Consider the following 25843-nt stretch of genomic DNA (forward strand, 5'->3'; position numbering starts at 1 on the left):
TACACTACAACGACCAAATTGTTTTCACAAACCTTGTAATTTAATCCTGCATTGGACTTGCAGGAAAATGACAGGAATGGAAATCAGCTTAGTTTAAAACCAGCAAAATGTTGCACTGGAACAAAAGGCTTAACCTACAACAGGAACTTTTGCCTACACCTGAACAAGGGGGCTCATTTCACTCTTATTAAACTCAATTATGCTTGAGCCTCCAGTGCTACAATCATATTACTATACTTTTTACTACACAGTTAATAGCACAGTCTATCTCTTTTCCCAATCACAACTCCATCCTAGCAATCAACATCTAAGACACTACCTGTAAGAACTGTATATGGACAATAAAGTGATCTTATCTCTTATTTTACCAAGAACAAATCAACCCAATTAACAAAAGTAATAAAATAAAGGCACAGAACTCATTTACTTAATATATACAATATTAAACAACAAATTATCAAAGAATATTTCGCTTTATGTAAACTTTTATGTTCAACTTGGTTTCGATACTTGTATTTAGGGAAGCTAATTCTACGGGTTGCAAGAGTAGTTAAGAAATGTTTTAAAAAAATGTTTGCTGTAAAAAAGCTTTCAATCTTGTTAAAAAACAGTTGGAGTTTCTGACAAGCCCATCATACTGCAATGCTGAGATGAACAAAAGCACATTTTTAATAAATCATTTTTCCCTTGTGCCTTCATATTGATCTTCTGTATATAATGACTCATTGGAGCAATGTATTCTCCATAACCTTCCAAGCGCACCATCAATCCAGGCTGGTTCAGGAAACAGGATTTGAACTCCACAGCAGGACAGGCAGCTGAATATTTTAGGAGTTGCAAGCAATACAATATGTTGAAATCATAACCATTTAGGTCCCCTGTTAGTGTACTACCCTTCCAACTACACAAATGTCTCCCAACTGAGAAATCCTGACTGTACAACGTTTGCATAACATAGTATTTTAATTTATCAGGACACAAATTTTCTGCATTTCATTTATCTCTGATTCTGATCAGATCCTTCTAATGGACCGGACATTGTTTAACAGATAGGGAACGTTAAGTGATTCATGAGTTAGTTGTACAAGGTAAACTACATTTTATCTTAAGTTAACACAATACAAGCAACATTTCAAACTAAAGAGGCAACATTATGCTAAGAAAGAAACAGTAAAGATTAAGTAGCCAATTGCTTTTGTTCTTTTATAAATCAAACACATGATTTATAAGTATTAGAAAATGTGTTGTTTTAAAACCCCAGCTGTATGTGTTGCAATGAGATGAAACAGCTGGATATCTGTGCTGCTGATGTACAGATAACAAATATAAAAACAGCAGGTCCACAGGTTTAAGATGATTGTAAAGGGGTCCTACCTTGGTCTCATGCCCCATCATGTACTCAAACAACACCTTCCTTAGGTACTCGAACTCTGTAGGCTCTGAGAAAGCGTCGCTGCTGAGGTTTCCATCTGCAAGTCACAGATAATGAAAATCTAACAATCAGGACTGTGAAATCCGCTTACCAGTGAAACCAATGTGCCATACATAGAGAACAGTAGGTTGCAGACAAGCACCTCTGACCCTATCAACTCCTGAGTGTTGTGATAGAGCACAGGAATCCCAGAAAAAACAAGATGTAACTGAATTCACAAAAGCTAGTTTTAACATTCCACATTCTTGAGAGAACCAAGTTTTCTTTTTAAATTTCTGAGAGTATACTTGCCCTGGAGAACAAAATATTGTGTTCTCTTGTCTGATCTAAATTAAATTTGTTCAATTACAAAAACTATATGTGGTAGTGTTCATAGTTTGTGGTTACAGTCAGTGTATAGAATTTATACATTGTTCTTGGAAGCCATACTTTATTCAGTTTTTTAAGTTAATAGTCTGAAGTCTAGCACTTTCATGTGGAAGGGTATTAAATGTATTAAGCAATATTTCAGGAGCAGTAATATGAACAACAGTTTAGTCTGTAGAAAAACTGCACAAGTCAAAAACGAACTGTTTTGGTAAATAAGAAAACTTAAAACATCACAATCATATACCAAACACTGATTTCTGCTTTAACTGCAATACAGTAATTGCGTAGTTACCAACAATAGACTAAACTAACTGCATTTCTGTTTAGTGGAGAACAGTCCAAGTTATCCCATTGTTGAAGAATGCTCCCCACTCACTCCCCCTCCAGTCACCCATTTCCCAGCAGTCGTATACTGTAATGTGTCATATACAGCCCCCGCCAGGCATTCAGAATCAGCTCTGTAATTGAAACCAGGACAGGCAGCCCAGTTCTCAAGAAGCCATTTGCAAATTGTCTGCAATCTGCACATGGGCCATTCCTTTTTGGTAAACACAAGCAGTAACTCACTAAGCGCATCTCTTAATACACTGGGAGCAACTGAGCACTGAGACTAAGTCTATAGCGGCAGAGGTGTTTTCTCAAAATAAAAAATGTTAACAAAATGAATGAGTGATCCAGTCCTTATGTTACGATTATAAGCAGTAAAGTTTCGAATTGAACCTAGATGGTACCTGTATGCTGTCCAAAAAGTAAATTTACCATTTATCATTTACCAGCAAGTTTTCAGAATTAACCTCACTGAAAACACCTTGAAACACATCACAGCATCTCTGCTATGCCCAAGTTGTGATTTCTGTAAACCTCCCATTACATTTTTTTAAACCCCAAATGGTCCTGTGACATAAAATATTTACTAAAAACAACAATGAATGAGAATAATATATTTTAAATTTCCCTAAAAAATATGATGTGCAAAAGATTTAATTGTTTTTCCATGTACTGCTTTACAAGCAAGTAAACATTTCAATCAACACCTTAAACCCGGGAATCCTGAGAGAAGGCAAGAGACAGTTTGTGAGAAGTGCTGAGTTTCTATTATTAGGCAGTTGTGCCAGGGATCTATTGTGAGAGGATAATGTGTTCAGTAAGGAACTAGAGTGTGACTCTGGATTTTTATACACAGCTAAAGAAACAACTGTCACACGTGAATTTAGAAAAATGAAAGGAAATAAAATAAACCTTTACTGCTGGTATTCTAAATACCTAATTTCTTGGCAGATTACAAGATTACAATAAGATTTTATAAGATTACAAGATAGCTTTCCTGCTAAGCACCATTCATTTTCACAAAATGGTCTTGAAAACAAGATTTTGCAAAAGGAACACTCGACTGAAACACAACGCAGCTCACACACTCTCTTAATTAGGTGCCCCTTCATTCAAAGTGCTGCAGAAATAGTGGGATAAGTGATGTGCTCTTTCTCTCTGTTGCTAGAAACACATCACTCAAAACAAAGTCACACCTTCTCACACACGACCATCAAGCTGTGTGAAAACTTTCTATGTCATGTCCTTTTGTCCCAGCTCTGAAGTCATCAGGACTATTATCCCAAATGCAACAGAAAATCTTTTTAAAGGATGTCCACTACTGAGAGCAGATAAAAACAACACTGCTATGAAAACAGGCCTTTGATCAGTAGGTGTGGAGGAAAGAACGTCAATAAATCCAAGACTTTAATCTTCTCCCCTGCTTTCTTCATCCTCCCCCAATAAGCCAGTGTAATAGGAGAGAGGCAGAGAGCCCTCACCTTTCTTGCCCTACAGTACACTCTCTCAAAAAAATTTAAATTCATGTAAATGGTTAACATTAAAAAAGGAAAAATAAACTCCTACACTGGAGCAGTTAAAGCCTTATAAAAATACTATGTTGCTAAAAATGTACCTGGGCAATTTAAATGGTCTGAAAAAGTAAAATAAGTCAAAGTAATTGTAAGCATATTACATATTGTAAGCATTTTAGCTTTTATTTAGCCCACAATGTACAGTAATTAATGAGTGTTTTTGCTTACAGTTCAAGTTTTAAAGTATAACATTAGATAAAAAAGGTAAAAAACAAACAGAAACAAGCCTACACTATTCCCTTTCATAGTCCTGTTCATATTCACAGAATGGCCAGACATTTCAGAGTTCAGACTTGGAGAAAGAAGGCTACCAGGACAGAAGGTAAAACTTAGCAATGAAGACCTTCAGCCAGAAACAGAAAAAAGTTCTTGTAACTACTATACAGATCCAATGTCTTGTCATTGTCATTCTACAATTCTCAAATGCTTTTGGAACTGCATTTTGAAAATGGAAAGCAAGGTGAATTTTAAACTTAACATGATGTTTGAGAAACTTGTCCTGTCTGACAATAGCTCATTAAAAATATAATATACATATAATGCATATAATGCATAGTTTTGTTTGTTGTTTTTCTTGGAAAAGTATTCTGCTTGCACAGGTTTAAATGTGCTGGTTCAATGATGAGACTGTCCGGAGTCTGTGACTGCAAAAACCATTAACATGAAAGACGTTTCAGTTTAGTCCAAGTATGTTCATGTGGGAATGCCCATTACTGCATCAACAGGGAGGGTAACACAGCGAGGTTAGAATGCAGCACGACCTTTCCTGCCTTCATTTCCCCTTAATCTGAAGGCTACAGATTTTATACTTTCTCCTACAGCACATGTGTAAAACAGAAAGGTTGATGAGTGATGAGTGTAATTTAGATATCCAGGCTAATTTCCGTCTTGCTGATTAAATATACTTACAGATACAGGCAAGCTACTGAACCCTATAGGACTGTACTGAAACACTGGTAATCCATTGAGTCGTGCTGAACATAGTGGAGTCTGCTGTCAAACAGCAAATAAATCATAATAGGATCCCTCTCTCCAAATGTAGAAAGCTTTGTAATATATTTCATACAAAGCAAGCAATTGAAAGTCTGCATTGGTAGTTTCAAGGTAAAAAAAATGTTTTTAATCAACACAATCAGAACCAACACTTTCTGCACCATTACACACCAAAAAAACAGCCCAGATGAAGAGATTAAAGCTTACCTCTATATGGTGTCCCTAAATGAGTCACAACTGAGTTCTTATGCAAACATCTTAGCTTATCTTCAAGAGAATGGATCTACAAACAAAAAAAAACAATTCATTAAAATTGTGCAATCGCATAAATACATTGTCATTGTCATTTCGTCAATTACGCTCCTTTGCTGTCGATGGCATGGAGCCTAAAGGATTACAGTTGGCTAAAAAATTAAATTCACTAGGATCAAGGAATGTGTTAAAAGAATGAGGGTAAACAGCTGTGTTTTTCAAGACATTCGATTCTAACAGTAAAAAATAAGTAAGGAATATTTTATTATTGCAGGATGAGATACCTGATAGTGCATTTAAGCTCTCAGATATTTTTTTCATTTTAAGATAGGTGACTCTAAATGAAAATTATTTTGCATTAGTATGAATATATTATACAAACAGAAAACAACTCATCCAGTGGGGTAAGACAGCATTCAAATATCCTCACCGTTTCCTGGAACTCCTGTTCCTTTAGCTTAGCCTCACTCAGAAGTGTGGTCTTGTGTGCAAGCTGCGTCTGGTGGAAGACACATCGGAGCCCTCAGCCCTCAGAATAAACCTGCAGAACCTCTGACCCTAGGCCTGAAGCCTAGAGTAATCAAAGCATCCTTTCCAAGTCTCCACTAACTACATGCCTGCTCTGTTAATGATATACAAAACTAAATCTAATCAAATTACAAATCACAACTAATAAATTAAAGATTCATACAGCAAAGAATGGAATATACAGTATATATACTTGTATGTTAAATGTGTATAGTGCCATTGTAGTAGAAGAGGAATAAAGTGCAGATCTTGTTCCCACTATATTCCCCAAACACTTGTGGTGTCTGAACAGCTGAATTCAGTCATCTGAACAGTCCAGCAACATTGACTGGTCAGGTGATAGACCAAAAGTTATTACAATGAAATAAGGAAAGTCTTAAATAAACTCACCTGTAGCTCTTTCACAGTACCCTACGAAACAAAAAAAAGTATTAATGCATTACTGTATATTTAATCACATTTAAACAAATGTTATCTCCACTTTACTTTATTCCCTCTAAAACATCATGACAGTGGGGGCAATCATTTTGACCCAATGTCCCAACAACTAAGATAAACTGATAAACAGGAATACAGATATAAATCAACAACAATTTGGATGTTAAATGAGTCAGATTATGTCAAATAAAAGAGAGGGCTAATTTAAAACCAAACTAAATAGCACACTGAAGAGTGAAAAAGAACTGCAGGTATTACCACATGATAAGAAAGTGACACGATCACATTTCTGTTTAAAACAAAAACATTTCTACAATCTGTTGTAAACCTAAAGAAATGTTCCGGAGGGGGAAAATATCTGTATACTCCTCCAGACTCTTTTCAGTGCTAAATTCTGAGTTGTTGCTAAGGCAAGTTGCGTGATTGTCAGCCAATAAGAATTTGCTCTTTATATGTCTAAAATACATGCGTAAAGTAGATAATTGATTCTGATTGGTCAGTTTCCTCCCAGCTGGCAGGTGAAACTACACAATCTGCCACTCTTGCCCATTATCCACTCAGCACATTTCAAAATCATCACTCAAATCTAGTATTAAAGTAGCATATAAGGCAAAGATAAACACTTACTCCATATAGAATGGGATTTATGTTTTTAGAGAGGTGGAACAAACCATAATTTCTTTTTACTGTCCACTTAAAAATGATCTTAATGCATTCCGTTTATGACAACCATTTTCATTTTTCATCATTTTTGCTGGTTAAGCAAAAGTAAATGCCATATTTCTCACAAAAAAGAAAGAAAGTGACTAACACCCATGTTTAAAATGTGAAAGTCAAGAACAAATGCAATATTTTAGTATGGATACACATGGCATTTTCATTGAAAAACCTTAAGTAAGCATCCTATTTGGAATACTGACAGTATGTAGAAAAGAAAGGCAGAAACTGTCAAACATTTCTGCTTGACTGGACAGTGCATTACCATAAAGAGATTAATTTTGAAAGCCAAACTATTCCTTTTAAACTCACACTTAAACACAGGGTGTTAAGATAAAAAACAGGCAGCTTTGAGAGTGTGCAGACTCACGAGTATTTACAAAGGAGCTGAAAGTACTACATCAAGCTTGCTTCTCCCTTTAAAACAAGTTGAAAATCTTCCCTAACAAAGAGGTACTTCAAGTTTGCAGGCTTTCTAAAACTGAGGTGCTGCTGCAGTTAATGACATGGTTACTCAATAGCAACCCCTCCTCAAAAAACATCTAGACTAGGAAAATTATTTTTTGCCAGTAAATCAGACATTTACTGCACAATTCCATCTGACTCCCCAAAAACAATTTAGCACTTAAAAAAGGACTGGGCCTCCAGGCTTGAATGAAATGACAGACCTAAATGTCCTCAGTTTTTTAACAAGGCTCTGAAAACTAAACCTCTTGGCCCATGTGATACATTGTTACACACTTCTGTCCTGAGGTATTAGCTCCTTTGCCTTGCCAGGACTCACAAAGACTACAAAGGAAGAGTGCAATTTCAGTGATCAACCTAAGAGAATAGAATCTTGTTTTGGATATGCAGTTAATGAGGAATACACCTCTCCACTGGTAGACCCTGAACCTCTATATGGAGGTTTAGCCACTGAGGCGTTATAACTGGAGCAGCTCAGGGGGGGGACAGGTCAGTTACAATTTCTCATTCTCTCCCATGTGCAGGTTCAGTGTTCACAGTTATGACCCAAGACGGGGGGGAAAAAAGTATTGCAAATCAGAATTGGATGGGTTTATAATAAACAATACTTAGTGACTCTCAATACTGGTCTCACTATTATGGAGGGATCTGGAAGGAAACCAAGGCTTATGCAGCCTTAGGTTTAAGAGTAATGCCCATTTGTACAATGGTGTGTATAGCACCTGTTGGCTGTTCCGGTTCTTCTCCTCATTCAGTGTCTGCTCCCGTTCAGCCCGCAACTCCTCCAGCTCCTTCTGGATCTCATTCACTCTCGCAGTCATCTCTTCCTCACGACTCTAAAGAGACCAAGAGAAGACCATTATTTTTCTGTTACAATGATGAAAAACTGTGTTTTCATAGCAGCTCCAATTTTGTAAAGGACCTTAAATAATTAGTCACATTTAAAAAAGCAGAATACTTCCTAAAGCTGACAAAAGTAAATACACATCAGTTCCTTTCTAGTTCAGACAAGTGTATTTGGTTCATGGTTGACTTAAGTTTACTTTTAATTGTCAGCTGATAGAAGAAAAAAAGCAGGAATAATGCTGTAAAAAATTAAATTTGCAATCAGTCACCATAGCAATCCAAAACAACCTCACCCATTGGGCTCACAGTAAAAGACACACAGAGCCAATACTAAAATTTTAGACCAAAGAAAAAATGCAAAGTTTTCCAAAACAAAAAGGGCTGAACAATGGGTTCAGTTACACTACTGTGTTTACAAAAGAAAGACCTAATGATATCTCTTTTGCCTTTAATGAATCCAGTAAACTTAACTTCTTTCTTAACATGACATACTGTACAGTATTTAACGTATTTTTTCAAAGCTTTTAAACTCTGAAGGAAGACTGTGTTCAGGGCACAAATCATAGATTTCCTTAGATACAGTAAGTTCACAAAGATACTTTTTTAACTGGCAGTAGACTTTTCATAAAGACAAAAAGAGTTTAGAATTACAACGTCAAACTTTTTGAGACAAGGAATAAGTGTATGTGAAATAATAAGTGAATCCCTAGTTTGCCTAGCAAAATTAAAGGGGTATTTAGAATTAGGTGGATAAATAATTGATCAAACGTTAACAAGGATTGAGTTTGGGCAGCCCTGTCCTATATAATGGTCAGAAACATAGTGGGTTTGATGTTCACCTTACAGGTTACTGGAAATACAAAATAGTTGATGCTTGTCAGCCTAGAGAGGGGGGGTCTAAACCATTTCTAAATGTTTGCGGCTCTACTCATCCACTATCAGCTAGACAGTTTAGAAATGGAAAATATTCATAAGGCAACAGTGACTCTACCCAGGACCATTCATCCTACCAGCATCTTCCCAAGACCAACCTGGAAAATGATCCAGGAAGTCCCAGTAAAGTCAAGAATAACATGTAAGATTCGTAAGGTCTCTCCTCTTGAGGTTATTGTCAGTGTTAATGGCTCAACCAGTGGGAAAACACTTAATGGGCGTGATTTCCATAGGAATATATCCTTAACAAAATAATTCCACATCACAACAATCATATTTATATTGTAATTACAACACCAAAATATATGCAAAAGGAAATCATAAACAATATTATTTGCAACTTCAAGTGCAGATATACCTGACTCCTGTTTAGGACATTACAGGCCTGAAAGAGAAATCATGAGGTACTAATGAAGGATCAGAGCCACATGTTGTTAAAAATACTTTAGATGTTAGAAGCTATACATTTTCATGAAAACATTTCATAACAGACTGAAAAGGATTTCCATTTTATTATTTTTTTCACTGAAATATCTTGAGAATTGTCAAAACAAAAAAAAAATATTAAATGGCTGTTAAGAATATTTATCCTTTCAATGTTTTGCTTCATTCTACAAAGGGAAAAGGGAATATACACTTTCTGTGGCTACTGTCAGAGACATTAAGAAGCAAAAGAAATTTGAAACATTTGCCACACAGGACCTTGATTTTGAGAAAGCAGATCTTTAGTCATAAATCTACAATCACAACTGCAACGACTTATTTGACAGCGATCTCAAAAGTCAGATGGAATTGGAATTACCTAAAGGAATCCTACTGCATTTACATTGTGAACTTCCTTCTTTATATCTTTATAACAGGCTGCATCAAATCACATATGGTGATAATATGTAAAAAAAAACTTTAATACTTAAATGCATTGGATTTTGATTGTTGCTTGATTACTTTTACACTTGCATGCACAATTACAAAGAATGTGCATCACTGATATGCCTTGAAAGCTAGAAATCCCTGGTACTTGGCTTTTAAGATTTACTGACTGATATACTTATGTGAAAGGTATCAGAGGTACAGACTCTAAAGTTTTTACAACTTCACAATGTCTGGAAGAGGTACTGTACCTGAAGGATCTCTTCATATCTCTGGACTGTTCTGTTAATGTCATCTTCCTTCTGTGCAATCTTCTTGTACAGCTGATTGGCCTCCTCACGGTGAGTATCCAGTAGCTCAGCCTCAACTTCCTGGGCCTTGCCTGGAGAATAAAAGTAAGGAAACTATGAACACAAACATTCATCCCAGCAGGACTGAGAAACACCCTCACTGGGAAACAATTCCACACAATCCATGTCACATTTTTCCTGTTTGAAAATCATGTTTACAGAATAAACAAAACAGGGTTAAATATGGCTTATGCATCATAATGGTCTTTTTAAATTGTTTCATGAAACCAGCATTTCCTTTTAAATATCCAAACAGCTATTTTTACTATGACAAAGATACATTTTTAATTTTAGAAATTAAATCATAAACCTGAATAAAAATAACCCTAAAATTGAAAAGACACATTTGAAAGCAAATTCCACAAAGATTTCCAGATGTCTTTGTTCCCTGAATTTAGTTGATGCTTTTGGCTAATCCATTGATGGTAACCTCTGGCCTGGCAAATTGACAAAGGTTTTCCATTTTCCATTCCATTTTCGTCATATTACTGCAATGGTTATTTACATTTTTCAAATCTTTAAACCAAAGATGAATTAAAGGACACCTACAAAATCCAGTGGAACTGTAGATTTATGTCTTGAAATTTCAAGTTTAACCAATCAGTTTAACACTATTCTTGGAGGCATACGAGAGAGAAATGTGTGCAAGTACCAGCCCTTAGTGGAAAAGTGCAATCTGATGGGGGTGGAAAGTCAATTGCCTGCCAGTGGAACTTGGAACGAAGGGTTTGCCAGGACCCTCATTATAAAGGGTGCTGAAAATGTTGGGCATAAGATACCAGGATCGAAAAATAATTTGCCAGGCAGGGGGAAAAGAGGCAGAGAAGGCGTTACAATAGCTGTGTCAGAAGATGGAGTAGCAGTGGTTTAGCCACCTGGCTCAGGCAGCACTGAAACACCTGGTAAAGAGGGGGCTTGCTTTAAAATAAAGCCAGGAACAGCAAAGGCTATCAGCTCTAGGTATGTAAATTAGGGTCCATTTGAAAATGTAACCGTTGTGACTGTTTTGTTTTAGTTAAATATAAAAATTAACTGGTACATATCTTTGTTAGCTCAGGTACACATCCAGGTCAAGTCTAATCCATTTTGAGCTATCCACATGAAGTAGGTAGCAGAGAAAGGATATGCACTGATTAATGGTGATGAGGTGAGAAAAAGCTGGAAGGTGATAAAAAATGTTTTAGCACCTTATACCTTTTTCTCACCTTATCACCATTAAGAAGGCTCCAGTTGAGGGCTAGTGAATGCTAAACAGTTTCAGTCTGCAATATTTGCAGGATAAAAGAAGAGTTGGCGAGACAGCAGGACGGAAAGACATTAATTTCTCTGTAGTTCTCCTAACTCATGGGAGAAGCTGTTGGCAACTGGAAGGAAATCTGGGCCATAAAAATCCAACATACTTATTCTGTTGAGTAACTGGATGTTTTAATTGGTTGATATGGTAAAAAAAAGTGGAATTACGGTATATAGTTACCACACTTGACAACAAAAGGCAAGAATTACAAAACTTTGAAGTCTCCATCTTACTGATTGCCTCTTTTACAGCATTTTCCATCTCCTGTTCTTTCTTGGCCATCTGTGTGTTGAACTCCCTCATTAATTGCTTCAAGCCCGAGTTGTGCTTCATCTCCAAGTCCTCCAGTTCCAACCTGTTGGCAGAGATGACCAGAGATTTAAACAAAACCAAGCTTAAACTCAAATTTACTGATGTAAATAATAAATAGGCAAGGCGAGCACTTCATTTTAAAAGTAAATCTGATGAGCTGTACCTCTACAAAAAATAAGCAAAGTAATGGGACATAGCCATGAAAACTATATTTCAAATGTGAATATTTTAATTATTTCTATATTTTATATATACCAAATTGGCAGCACATCTGTACATTATACTAATTTCATACAGTTTAGAAAGTGATCTGGCTAAGATATAGAAATAATCAAAGTGACAGAAGAAAACTGGATTACAGATTTTTGGAAAATGACCTACAAAATCAATTTTAATTGATCGATTAGAATAGATTAATGCAGGTAACTTACTTGAGCTTCTTTTCACTTTCTTCAGCCATTTCTTTTTTCACGTACTCCAGCTCCTGCACATGCTCCTTCCGCAAAGAACGGATGTCTTTCTGCAGTCTGGCAACGTCTTTACGCAGTTTCTGCTTCTCGTTCTCTGCTTCCATTAGCTTCCTCTCCAGTTCCTTCTGTTCTGCACTCTCGTCTGACACAACACCATCAGGGTCAGACCTGCTGTTCCCATCTGACACTTCTTCACAGGTTTTGAGAACAGATTCCCTCTCATACAGTCGGTTTTTAAGGTCCTTCAGCTTTTGTTCATATTCTTCAGATAAGGCATCCTTTTTACATTTAAAGTCTGACTGCTCCTTGGCCAAGCAATTCTCCAGCTCTTTGACTTTTTGCTGCAGCACATTCTCTGATACTTCTCTTTCTTGCATGTTTCTCTTCAGCTCCTCCAAGCTGCTTTCCAGTTCTGTAATTTTTCCTTCCTTGACTTGCAATTGCCTTTGAAGGTCTGACTCCATACTGTCCTTCCGCTGTTGGACCAAGACAGCATACATTTCATTCTGCTTCAGCAATTCTACTTTAAGATTGTCGATTTCGGCTTGATGTTGTAATTTATCTTCTTCTGATCTCTTAAGCTTGTTTAGAACCTCTTCATGCTTCTTAGATATTTCGTCTTGAATAGAACCCCTTTCCTTATCACTCTCCTGAATTTTCTGAATAACGGCGTCTCGATCAGCCAATTCTTTCTGAAGATCACAGAGCTTTTCCTCATATGTTTCTTCCAAACTCTGCAAGGACTTCTCTTTCTCAAGCTTGTCTTCATCTCTCACCTTTTGCACATGCTTTTCCATTTCATCATTTCCACTACTTAAGGCAGCTTCAAGAGATTTAACTTTTTCCTGAAGTGTTTTTATACTTTCTTCTCTATCTTCAACTTTCCATTTAAATTCATCCAGCTGGGTTTCCAAGGTTTTTATAGCTTGCTCCTTCTCTTCCACCTGTAAGGTCAACTGCTTCCTCACTAAGCCAATTTTTTGCTCAGCTTTCTTCTTCAGCTCTGCTAGTCTACCCATGCTCTCTGTTAACCTTTCTTCTGCTGACTTCAGTTCCTCCTCTTTGCTCTTCAGAATTTCTGCTTTCAAACTTTCAAAATTTTCCTTTTGATGCTGAAGCTCTTGCTTTAGTGTTTCCGTTTCCTTCATGAGAGCTTGCAGTTTCTCTTCAGTCTCCTGCACCAAGTTGACTTTTTCTGAGGACAGCACCTGTGCCTGTTGTAACTGTATAACTATCTCTTTTTGTTCCCTATCCTTGACTTGGCACTGTTCTTGCATATCAGTGATTAACTGGTTATATTCCTCTGTCTTTTTGACCAGAAGATCCTCCAGCTCTTTAATCCTGCAAGTGGAGCTCTGTAAGGCTGCAGTTAACTCACCAACCTTTTGCTCCTTTTCACTTAAAGCCTGGTCCATCTCAGATTTGCTAATGGACTGATTATTAACACAGTCTGTTAACCTTTCTAACTTTTCATCTTTGTCAGCTATTTGCTTTTCCAGGTCTTCCACTTTGCTTCTTAGCGACTTGACAGTACTGTTGTTCTGAGTGAGCTTGGATTCTGTTTTCTTCTTCCAGTCTGAAAGCTTACTCTTCAACTGCTCTGCCTGGTCCAGGGCTAAGAATTTCTCCTTGTTAACAGTCTCTAAACTCTCTGATAAATCCTTCATTTGGTTTACTAGTACCTGACGTTCCTCTTTGTGCTGCTCATTGAGTAACGATATGGCTTCTTCCTTGGCTGCTAGACTGTTTGCTAGCCTGGTCTTCAAGTCACTTACCATGTTCTCCAAACTGGTGATATGACCTTCTTTTTCTTCAATAATTTCTGAAACTGCAACACTGGCCTCCATACTTGCAGTTAAGTCATTTTTTAGCTGTTCAATGCAAAGTTCTTTCTCTGAAAGGATTTGCATATTACAGTTCCCATCTTTCTCTAAAGATTCCTTCTCAATAGTTAAGGCTTTTATATGGTCTTCTTTGTCCTGCAACTGAAGCATCATCTGCATCAGTCTACTATCTAAGCTATTATTTTCCTCTGCCATCTGCTGAAGCCGTTCTGCCAAAGTATGGGTTCTATCACTCTTAGACAGAATTACATTTCTGAGTTGTGCAATTTGTTTCTGGCTGCAGGCAACTCTATCACATAGCACACTGAATCTGCTATTCAATGTGTTACAGAGATCATTGGTGTTATCTTCCAGCTTCATTTGAACTTCATTACATGAAAGAACCAACTGCTTGTTGATCATGTTGAGCTGATTTCTTAACTCTTCTTCTTTTGACTGCATTTCTAGGACCTTCTCCTCAAGTCTCTTCTGAATGTCCTCACCTTCTTTACTGCTTGCAGCTTCAAGAACATGCAGTTTGTTTTGGGCCTCCTCCAGCTCTTTTGTAAGAACTAGAAGCCTGTTTTTGCTATCCTCTTCAGCTATACAAAACTGGTCTTGAAAGGAATTTCTCTCATTTAAAGCTTGATTCAGGTTTTTTTCCATTGCCTCAACTTGCTCCTTCAACATTGCTTCCCCCTGTGATAAATTTTCTACCCTCACAGCTGCCTCCTTCAGTTCTGCCTGCAGTTTCTGCACAGTAGTCTCTCTCATGGCCAGCTCTTCCCTTAGGTCTTTAATTTCTTGGAGAACCTGCTCCTTCTCGTCTCTAGTGGCTTCTAGCTGTTGTTTAATTTCAGCAAGCTCCTGTACTTTCTCCTGTAACTCTGCCTCATGCTTTTCCTGTATCTCTTCCTCCTGCTGATCCAGCCTTTTCTGCCAGCTATGAGTCAACTCCTCCAGCTCCTTCTTGTGGGCCTTGCACAAACTCTCTAGTTGCTCTTTCTGGGTGGATTCCAGTTGAGAGACAGCATCATTGATGCCAGCTGAACTGGCATGAACCATTTCCAGGATTTTTTCATTACACTGCTTGTCCTTTTGGGCAAGGTCTTCCTCCTTCTTTGCCAGCTCCACTCTCAGTTTTTTCTCCTGCTCAGAGAGTGTCTTCTTGAACTTCTCCTGCATCTCCTTTGCCTTTTGATTTATTTTTTCCATCTTTGCTTCTTGTGCTTTAAGTTTGCTTTCAAACTCTTTGTTTGTGGCCTCTATTTTCTGCACTGCTGCAGCTTGCTCCTCTTCTAACTTTTTATTTAAATGTGTTACCTGTTGGCGATGCAGATCCAACGTTTGTGCATAAGACTGCTCCTGTTCAGACAGTTCTTTCTTAACCTTCTCCAGCTGGCACTGTAGTTCTGTTACCTGTGCTGAACACTCCTCTTGAAGAGTCTGCACTTTCTGGTCTGATGCTTTCTCCTTATCCTCTAGCTGTTGCCCTAGCTGTTTCACCTGACCTTTCAAACTCTCTAGTTCAGGGGTGACTTGACATAGTTTAACACTGGCCTCTGTCAAATGTTCCCTTTCTGATTCTGCTCTTTTAAGACTTTCTCTTAGTTCTTCTAACTCTCCAGAAAATGTCTTCTGTGCTTGCTCTAGTGCTTCTTCCAGCTCTTTGCTATGTAAAAGGCTCAGCTCCTCAAATTTAGTTCTTGCTTCTTGCTGAGCCTTGACTGCCTCCTCCTTCAGATTGTTCTCCCTTATCTGTATTTCTTCAATTATTTTCTCTTTTTCTTCCAAGACCATTTTGAGCTTATTGAGTTCTTCCTTCAGAGTCTTCTCTACTCCTCCCAAAGACTGCTCATGCTGTGATCTAATGCCTTCCACCTCGTTCTCGTACCTGGATTTCTCCTGTTGGAGTTTAACTTCGTACTCCTGTCTGACAGAGCTAGTGGCATCTTTTAGCTGCTCTTCCAAAAGCTTTCGTGCTTTCAGAACTTCTGACAGCTCCAAAGAGAGAGCCTCCAGCTCCGTCTGTTTTACGTCAAGCTTCTCCAAGGTTTTTAAATTCATGTCTTCAATGTGTGCATGGAACTGAGACTCCCTCTCTTTCAGGACAGTATCTAACTCTTGTCGATGTTTTTCCTTAAGTTCGTCCAGGGCAGTTTGGTGTTGCTGCTTCATGCTCTCCATTTGTTCTGCCCGAATGCTCTCCTGATCCCGTCTTAGGCTTTCTAACTGCTCTTTAAGTTTCTCAGCCAATCCAGTCATTTCGGCCTCATGCTTCTCCGCAGATTTATGTTCAATCTGCAACAACTGCTCATCCAAATGTTTTGCCCCATCCTGTGAAAACTTTGCCAGAGAGCTTTCCAATTCCAGAACTCTCTGTAAACAGAAAAATCAGAGAAAACCCACAGAAATCAGCAGTAGAAGCATATGCCTAAGACAGTCCCCTCCAAAGTAATATATTCTTTAGGAGGCTCTCCAACATAAATAAGGCTACAGTATAACGGTTATCTTTTAAAGACGTCAGAAGTTTAAATCTGTATTTGGAACCTTTCATAGTGCATATTTTAATTAACTAAAATGATTTTTTTTTTAAATAAAGATGAAAGTTTTAACCTTTGCACATTGATTCTATTCCAACATTTAAGTCTCCAAAAAGCTTTTTCTAAACAATGGTCAATAGTAGGATCAGCTACGTATTTAAAAGACAGGTGGAATTTGTGCCCAGAAACAGAAATAAATTGAATCGTCAGGTTTTTCCAGATTATGTCAACAAATACATATTCCTCCCCAACTTTGCCCTGCACTTACAGTCCTGCTACTCTCCAGCTCCTGTTCCATCTGCTGCACTCTGTTCTGGGCCTCTGCTTGCACTGCCTTCTTCTGAAGTTCCACCTCCTCCAGTGCCAATGCAGCCTGTTGCTCCTTCTCCTGCATTATCTGGGAATACTCCCCTTGGCATCGCTCCTGATCACAGGAGACAACAACAGTGAAAAGCAAGTGACACATCAGAAATGTTTCCTAGTCTCTGCTCTGAGCTTGTCTACTATTTTTGGTGCAGGCTGTTAAAAAATACAATTAAAAACCTTCCACAAAAAATGCCTAAAAGCATTTTAACACATGTATGTGACACTGTACTGTGATGTAGAAAATATTTTGTGAATATTTGACTACTTTTTTGTTGTAATTATATATAATTAATCATTGTGTAAATATAATTAATAAAAATAAGGCATACTTATTATTTATAATATAATTTGAGAATGTCATGTTCATGAGTCAGAGGCACAGTGGCACAGTGTTTCATGAAAATACTATAAACTATTTACTATTTACAAAATAGTAGCTGCTTTCGCATCATCAATGTTTTGGTGCTTCATTCTGAATCCCAGTAACAGCAATATTGCGCCACACTGACACATTCAAACTTTGTTTTTATATAATGTAAATTGGAACTTGAACATATTACCATGTACTTTGTAGTTTCATTGTGGTTTGAAATGTGCTCACCACTGCCAATTCGTTATACATAAAAATACCATTGCAGTTCTGCTTTAAGCTGGAATTTAGGGTTAACTGATTTATTTTAAATATTGATTTTGAGAGAAATCGGATGTCATGAAGACCTGTTTGGGCAAACAAAAGCTAAACTCAAATGTAACTTTAATTTTGAGCATTCTAATGTGGTTATTGTGCAGAGATTCTTACAGACTTAACATCCTTTATCAACACAAAAGTTAAAGGTTCAGCAACAATCATAATACCTAATACTAAGTATCAATTTGCTAGATATAAAAGAATTAGACAAATTAACAATTGATTTTCTGGAAGCTAAAAGATTCAGTCACAATATGATAACCTTTAATAGCTGGCTCCTCCTCAGAGTAAGCACAAAACAGGCAAGGTTGGAAACACTTTATATTGTGGTTTCTAATTATAAACAAAAATAAACTGTTAAAGTTCCACAAATAAAAACAAATGATTAAGAACAAAAAACAACCAAAATCTGAAATTAATCTTTCCCTTCACCTATCCTTGTGATTTCCTGATGTCAAATACAGGGTTTCTTAACAAGAGGGGCTATGTAGAAATATACAACACAAAATGACTGAGCTATAAAATTACACAAGTACAGTACCACAGCTAGGCTGATCTGCTCCTCAATCTGAGCCTCGCGAACCTGCAGAATCTCTTTTAGATGTTGGTCTTTGCTGGCTAGGGCTTCTGCGTGCTGTTTCTCAACCTCTGCTTTCCAATCCTCAGAAGATTTCTGCAGCATATGCCATTACACAAGAATAGGACACCTTTGTTACAGAGAATGGTTCCCACTTTCCAGAAGGTACAGCTAAGATCAGATGAAACTCAGCATAATGTCTATTTGGTTTTCTTGAGTTTTGTACAATGCCCACAATTGACATACAACTGGTCACAAGCATCTTCAATCAAATTCAGGACTTTTAAAAAGATTATTTCACAAATTAACAGACACCAAAAAAACCTTAACCTTAAAAAAGCAATAGCTTCATCAAAGAATACAGTTTACTAATGTAACATTAAATTAGAGACATTAAACTTGAACCAGTTTCAATAGTTAATAAAGAAAACTGCAATTTATCATGCAAATTAAATACATTTTAAATACACAGCCATTGATGGCTATGTATCAATGAGGAATGTTCTTTCAAAGCAAACAAAAGTTAACCTCAGATGGAAAAGATGATTCTCAAACAGAAAAGATGGTTCCTTTAATGTGTAAATTTAGACAAATCTAATACATTATCCCAAAGGAAATTCTCTGGGAAATGTATTAGAAACAGATTATTCTTCTGGAAAATAAACTTGAAACTACACATGCTTTTATATGGCAACAAACCACAACTAGAACTGAATGTCTGATGGAAAAGAAGTTTACAAACTGAGTAAATGGGCTCAATTTTTAAAAATTCAGTATCAGAATTCTACAATGTTCATATTTTGAAATTTGAGAATATTACATTTATAAGTCGGAAGCACGGTGGCACAGTGGTTAACATTGTTTCCTCGCAATGCCTGGGTTTCCTCTGGGTGCATTTATGTCCTCCCACAGCCCAAATACTGGTAGATTAATTGGCTTCTGGGGAAATGGGCCCTGGTGGGAGTGTGTTTCTGTGTGCCCTGCTATGCAATGGTGTCCCATCCAGAGCGTAACCTGCCTTCCGCTTGTTGCTTGCCAGGATAGGCTCTGACTCCCTGGATAAAGCAGCTAGAACATGGATGGATGATCATAAGTGTCCAGTATAGTGGCACAGTGGTTAGTTTTGTAGGTTCACAGGGGCCCTGGGTTAAATTCTGGACAATTCTGGAGTGCTAACTGCGTGGAGTTTGTTTGTTCTCCCCTTGTTTGCCTGGGTTTTGCCAGGTGCTCTGGTTTCCTCCCACAGTCCAAATACTGGAAAGTTAACTGGCTTCTGGGATAAAATGGCCTTGGTGTGAGTGTGTGTATGTCTGTGTGGACCCTGCGATGGACTGACATCCCGTCCAAGGTGTATTCCTACCTTATACCCTGCTTGCCAGGTTAGGCTCCAGCTCCCCAGGCAGATCTTAACTGGATAAAGCGGTTAGAAAATGGATGGATGGCTGTTCATGAGTTTGTCTTATTTTGCCATTTGAAAATCAGCTTGGTTTTAGTTAATAACACTAAAGCTATAACCCAAAACAATTCTTCTGTAAGTATACAATCTTGTTACTTCATACTCCTTTAATATGGGAGGTTGGGGAGTCAATTTTGTAACAGTTTGTTTCTAAATGAAGCAAAACCATTTGATAGAAATGAAAAACGTATTTAAATAGCTAATAATCTAATTTAGATGAAAGATGTTAGGCACTGTTAACATTTAAGCTTCTGCGATGACTTATGAGGAAATCCCAGACTGACTGAAGCAATGTGATGTGCCTGTACATTTATTTCATTTTTAGTAAAAACAGCTGTTATAGGTTAGAAATATGGGGGCCTCTCTTCCGCTCAATAGGGTTTTAGTTGAATATGTTACACGAAGATATTTTGGAAATACAGGAGAAGGAAGCTTTGTACTCCATAAATAACCTACAGCTCATTTTTGTCTCCTGGCAGCTCCGCCTGATCCATGAACCTTCAGAATTTTAAAAGATTTGCTGCTATGCTATTTGGTTACTAGAAGGAGAAGGTTAAGATGATTAGAGGGTCACTTTTGAAATAAATATATGGATAAGTCATCAGGTTTTCGTATCTAATGAGCACATAACATCTACTCTTCTGTGCAGTTTATTTTTTATTAATCTCCTACAGTGAAAATTGTGTCAGACTTCCCTGATCTCATGTGGTGAGACTTCCAGATGTTAATGGATTTCAGCAAAGTGCAGAGGGGACAGCACCATACAAGTACACTCCTGTTCAAACAACCTCTTATAACCTGTTCATACTTGTCGACTTGAATCAAGGTTGTTTGCCAACAAAGTGGGCTCAGGGATTACCTTCATGATGCTGACCACCTCCTGCTTCACTTTGGTGAGTTCCTGCTGTAGACTCTTTCGTTCGTCTTCGCTGGCCTTTTCCACAGCCTTGATCTGCTCTTCCATGTGGGCCTGGAGCTGTCGTCTGGCCTCCTCAGCTTTCTGTGCATTGCTCAGAGCCCTCTCCAGCTCCTCAAAGGCTAGGAGACAACATTACAATGTCATTCACTGTAACACATGGATAGAAACAACAACAAATTTTTCTGTTTGTGTGTTGTCTTTTTAAATATATATGGACCTATGTTCTTGTAACACCAATGGGATGGATACAGGTGAAAAAATAAGGATGGAATAAATGTACAGCAACACTTATACTCTTGCAAACGCACTTCTCATGCAAATGACTTTTTGCAGAACACACAAATAACAAATGCAGAATAAGAGTGATATTTGTGCTACCACTGTTGATTAGCAAATAACAAAATCTTGCAGCTTTGGACTTTTCTGTACAGAATCCCTAAGCTATAAAAATAAATAAAAAATGCACATCACTGTAAATTTGCTTTGTTTCTGATTGTATTTAGGTTGTTCTCATAAATATAGGTAATATATTTTGATGAAGTTAATAGGAATTGCAGAATGTCTTAAGACTCAGCACACAGGAATTATAATTCCGGAGACAAATACAGCAGAAAAAAAGTTGTAACACTACAAAGAGAGTAACTACACAAGGTTAATAAGCCTTAACTTCATTATCCAAATGGGAAAAAAATACTTCAGCTTGCACTGCACACTAGAATCTAGGAATTCACTATCTTTTGCAGTACATTCTGAAGTCATTGTAGCAGAAGGAAGAACTGCAGGAAAAAGCATTATGAAAACTAATCTACAGCTACAGTAGTTATAATTTGTAGTAAGGACAAATTTATATAATTTTTAAAATGTATAAGCTTTTGCTAATTAGCATTTTGCTCGCCTGACCTGAACTCTTATGGGTTCTGCCAATACAGAGCTCCTGTTTGTGCCCAGATAAAATCTCTGCAATGCCAAAGGGCTTTTTTCTCCTCCATGCTTCTATCTATTCCAATGTCCTTTTATACGCTTTAAAAAAGTCATGTTATGAATCATGGGCCCTTAGTTTGGTAAATCCTTATGTGAAAGATGACATTTACTGTAGATCAGATATATTTGAGACTTAGAGGTCTGTGATATGGACCTAACCTAAATATTGGTATAAGGCAAGCAAAAACACTCATATGTACTGTAATGTGAAAAATTATAGATACTGCAAGTTTATTCTCAGGTCTTCATATCCAAAAAAGATTTCATTAATTGTAGGTTTACTAATATATATCAAATGCACCTTTTACACAGCTCAGTGAACAGCACTTACATATATTTACTGTATATGAGTGATCACCTGAATGAACCTTCACTTTTTGTCTAGTGGAAACTGGCAAGGATTCTTTGGGTTTTTATCCAGGAAAACAACAATATTATGTTGCAAGGAAATTACAGTCCCAGACATTGTTGAGAATGTAAGAGAGTTGCAAAAATATCATTTTCAGAAAAGGTCTATATAGCTCATCTCTCTTGTAAAAAGTCAATCTGCTGTTTAAGTTTTCAAGTTATCTCTCAGGTTTACTTTGTCCACACCCCATTGGGCCTGTTGGCAACTGCCAGCTGCTGTCCAGTAGACGTGTAGGTTCCCACTTAACACAGCCCCCATGGGTTATAAACACTGGAGACAAATGACTGCACAGGACATTTACTTCAAACTAGACAAGTCGTTTAACACTGACAACTGAAATGTAAACACTTTGGCAAACAGGTTTCTTGTTGAGGACTGAAGCTTTGGAAAGAGGGACCACGGTAACAATTAGTGACAATGCTGTCCTTTTCTGAACTGAGCCTAGATCTCAAACTAATTCTCAGCAGTGGTAGAGCCTCTGAAACAAGTCTATCACAAGAAATTGACTTTTCGCTCACAGTAACAACATGAAAAAAGACTACATGCTGCCATTCTCTGGTCTTTTGTAGATCCATCACTATATAAATTATAGCTACATTGTCTCTACAAAAACATGGTCCATGTATAAGGTTGCACATTCATGGAAAAATAAAGCGTTTTCACCTGAACATGCATTACTTATGGAAAAGGGATTGACAAACATGACAAAGAAAGATTTTTTCTCTGCAGTTCTCTTTAGAACCAAAAATCCCATATCCTGTATCAAACAGGGCATTACATACTGGTGTAGTGTTGCTTGCCTGAGATGACAACATTTAAATGTTGCTCTTTAACAAGTAAGGTTTGGACTATTTTTGCTTTGACTGTACAAGACCAGAGTCTGAGTTTTATGCTGCATGAAAGACCACTAGATTCTACATAAATATAATAGTGATAATATAAGAATAGATTACTAGATTATCTTATATGTATAGTACTATACTATAGCACGATGTAAATCATATCAGATTTTCTCATTGCCCCAGTTTCTTTAAAAAAGAACCTTAAAAGGTTAGACAAATTACTGAAAAGACTACTTCGGAAATTGCAGTGCAGTTTGTTTCTACACATGATTGTTTACAGAGCAGATGTTTTAACTGCATATATCAGTGACTAGGAAAAACACATTCTAATGTTTGCAAAGTGCATGCAGGACAAGTATAACCATGAATCAGCACAAGCACAAGTTACAGGGCACAGAGAGTCAGCACTAGCAAAATGGATGGAGAGGGGCTGAAAGCACACAGAAGAGATAATGGGTAACAGTCATACACTCTGCAGGCTGCTCAGCGGAAAATACGATGGATCTCAGGCAATCTCACCCTTCTGTCAGAGAGCTTCAAACTCCAAAGACATAACAAGAATTAAGAGGGCTCTTGGACCCCCTAATACTGGAGCAATTTTTATAAGCTACTAAGTACAGTATGCCAAAGAAGTAATCATTCCATTTTTAAAACATCAAGATGTATTGCAATATTGAAAAATGGAGGCCATTTTATGAAATAGAGTCATATTTTAATGAAAAATTCTTCTTAAAACAAGGAAGTACTGCTACATCGTAACGCCTACACAAAAACAATACTGGGTAAGCATCCACATATAAGGGGCTTTTTAAAACCAAACGTGTGACAAATTAAGGAGTAGCTTCAGGTTTGTAATACAGTCTTCATATGGACAGCATCCCAGGGATTATAATCTCATTATATGGTCTCTTTTCCTATTTGCAGCACATTTATTTAGTGTTGTTATTAGTCTAATGCATATCCATATCATCCACAAAAAAAAGGCTTGATTGCCCTTTTCACAAACAAATATTTTGAAAACAGACTTTCTTCCCCACGTCAATATCAGACGTCTTTATATAATAAGAAAATATTACCTACATTGTAAGGCACCAAAGCAAAATCAAAACAGATTGCTTTTCCTGTGGTCTGGGCCATTTTTGAAGAGATTTAAAACAGTTATTTTTTCTTCCTGTAAAATCATCCAGAGACATGCTTTGGAACAATCCTGACTTGAAACAAAGTCTGATTTTGATCAAGAAACTGAGAAGTGAAGTTCATTTTATCTCAGAAAAGAGGAAGTGTAAACTACAACTGAAAGTCGGTTAGTAAGTAATTTTATTTCTTTAAAATATATTCCAACTGCAAAAATTTTATTTGCAGTGACACCCCTCACTTCTTTGGCCTTTACCCCAGGCAATCAGTGGTTATTCCATTTTACACTGAACTGCTTAACCCAATGGAAGTTAAAAACCCATTCATAAAGCTGGTCTTCAGCAACCTGCAAAATACACTGCTTGTTTTCAAAGGCTGATTAGATTGGCTTTAATGATGCAGGTGTCTGCTTATGGACTGTTATGTTCCATAGCTAAATCATTAAATGGAGTTACTGTACTATCTATGCATACAGTATATGCATGGTCACACAAAGGAACAATGCTCTTTTCACAAAAGAAACCAAATCTAGACCATCAAACCCTCAAAAGCTTAACTGCACCTCCACAATTATGTTTTTACAGTACACCTACACTATAAGAGACATCAGAAGACATTGGCCTACATTTTTTAATTATATAAACCCACTCCCCTGATTACATAAGGGTTTGGTTCCTCACGATTCGTTACATGAATCTTACGCAAGTTAAAAGTGACCTTTTCTAAGTCGTTATGTGAATATATGCAGAGAATAACCATTGATAATATCGCAGTGATCTTCCTTTATTTGTGAGTGAGGAAGGAGAGACAGGAGAGCTGAACTGCAGGCTCACCAGTGTTTGTTGAGCTTTAATGGTTATCAAGTGTGTGTGCTGATCACTTTATAATTCTAATATCTAAACACCAAATACAGAATGCACTTAAAAATATACAGTACAGATAATAATTCAGAATGACCTTTTAGCAAATTTATTTATTTGTGAAAAAACTGTATATGTCATTACCTACAGTGTTCAGTGTGCGGTAATTAAACACAGGACAAAATACACAGTAAATAGTAAAAACAGTAAACATAGGGAATTTTCAGTGAAAAAGCACAAGATAATGTGCAGAAATTACCATACAGTATGTGTACAAGAACAAAGAAATACTGAAATCTAAAACAGAGCCCTGGTGGAAACTGCACTAGAAAGTTTTATTATGGAACCCATAGATGTTTTAAGGTCTGAGTCTTGCATAAGGTAGGGAGAGGGTGTACACACAGACATAAAACATAGCTAATTATCATGCTTAGACCAAACTTTGTTCTGATAATCTTTAACTGAGATAGGAAGAGCTGTAAAAAAAAATTAAACAGCACAGCCTAATCATGCAAACAGGCATTTTAATGTTCTAGATAATGAATGTAAATATACAATAGTATACTCTAAACATGCAAAAATGCTAGGCAATAGAAGTAGCTAGTTCATTTGCCTATCAAAAAACATCATTTGAGTAGAAACTCAGAAAAGGAAGGAGTCTCCTAGCATTAACACAAAGTTTCTGAATTATGGTCTACTTCTGTAAAATCACAGTACAGATCAAAGATTACTCTGACATTAAACTGTTCACCAGCAGCTCAGCGCAAGACAGGAGCAAGAAACATCATGGGAGTAAACCTACCCTAACAGACACAGTACAAACACTCCCAGGCCAGTACCATACTGCCTTTTGTAAAGAAAAAAGTCACAGCCCTACCAGAGAAAGCCTTCACATCATTTATTCAAATCAATTCCATCACTGCAAATTAGAGTGAAATATATATTTTGTAGAACATTTTGAAGAGACGGCAAAAAATCCAAATTCTCTTCCATTGATTTACAATGCTATATTATACCTACAATACTCTAGACTAATTCCGGTTTCTTCTGTACATAAAGTTTGCAGTGTTGATGA

General features: G+C 37.1%; 1 protein-coding gene across 5 annotated transcripts in view; it reads right to left on the reverse strand.

Annotated features, from left to right (window-relative positions):
* golga4 (golgin A4) overlaps positions 1–25843 on the reverse strand; it is a 77499-nt gene that overhangs the window by 9215 nt on the left and 42441 nt on the right. For 3 of the 5 annotated variants that reach the window (XM_015357278.2, XM_015357276.2, XM_015357275.2), the window contains 11 exons: positions 20483–20661; positions 18132–18263; positions 16805–16960; positions 12132–16372; positions 11622–11743; positions 9996–10126; positions 7818–7931; positions 5866–5886; positions 5378–5446; positions 4903–4978; positions 1375–1469 (listed from right to left, as the gene is read on the reverse strand). In XM_015357278.2, the coding sequence (XP_015212764.2) occupies positions 1375–1469; positions 4903–4978; positions 5378–5446; positions 5866–5886; positions 7818–7931; positions 9996–10126; positions 11622–11743; positions 12132–16372; positions 16805–16960; positions 18132–18263; positions 20483–20661 (5336 nt within the window). The remainder of the gene's footprint in view (positions 1–1374; positions 1470–4902; positions 4979–5377; positions 5447–5865; positions 5887–7817; positions 7932–9995; positions 10127–11621; positions 11744–12131; positions 16373–16804; positions 16961–18131; positions 18264–20482; positions 20662–25843) is intronic. The other 2 variants (XM_015357277.2, XM_015357279.2) reach the window with 2 other exon arrangements.

Source organism: Lepisosteus oculatus, chromosome 10 (genome assembly GCF_040954835.1).
Source record: "Lepisosteus oculatus isolate fLepOcu1 chromosome 10, fLepOcu1.hap2, whole genome shotgun sequence".
NCBI classification, from domain to species: Eukaryota; Metazoa; Chordata; class Actinopteri; order Semionotiformes; family Lepisosteidae; genus Lepisosteus; species Lepisosteus oculatus.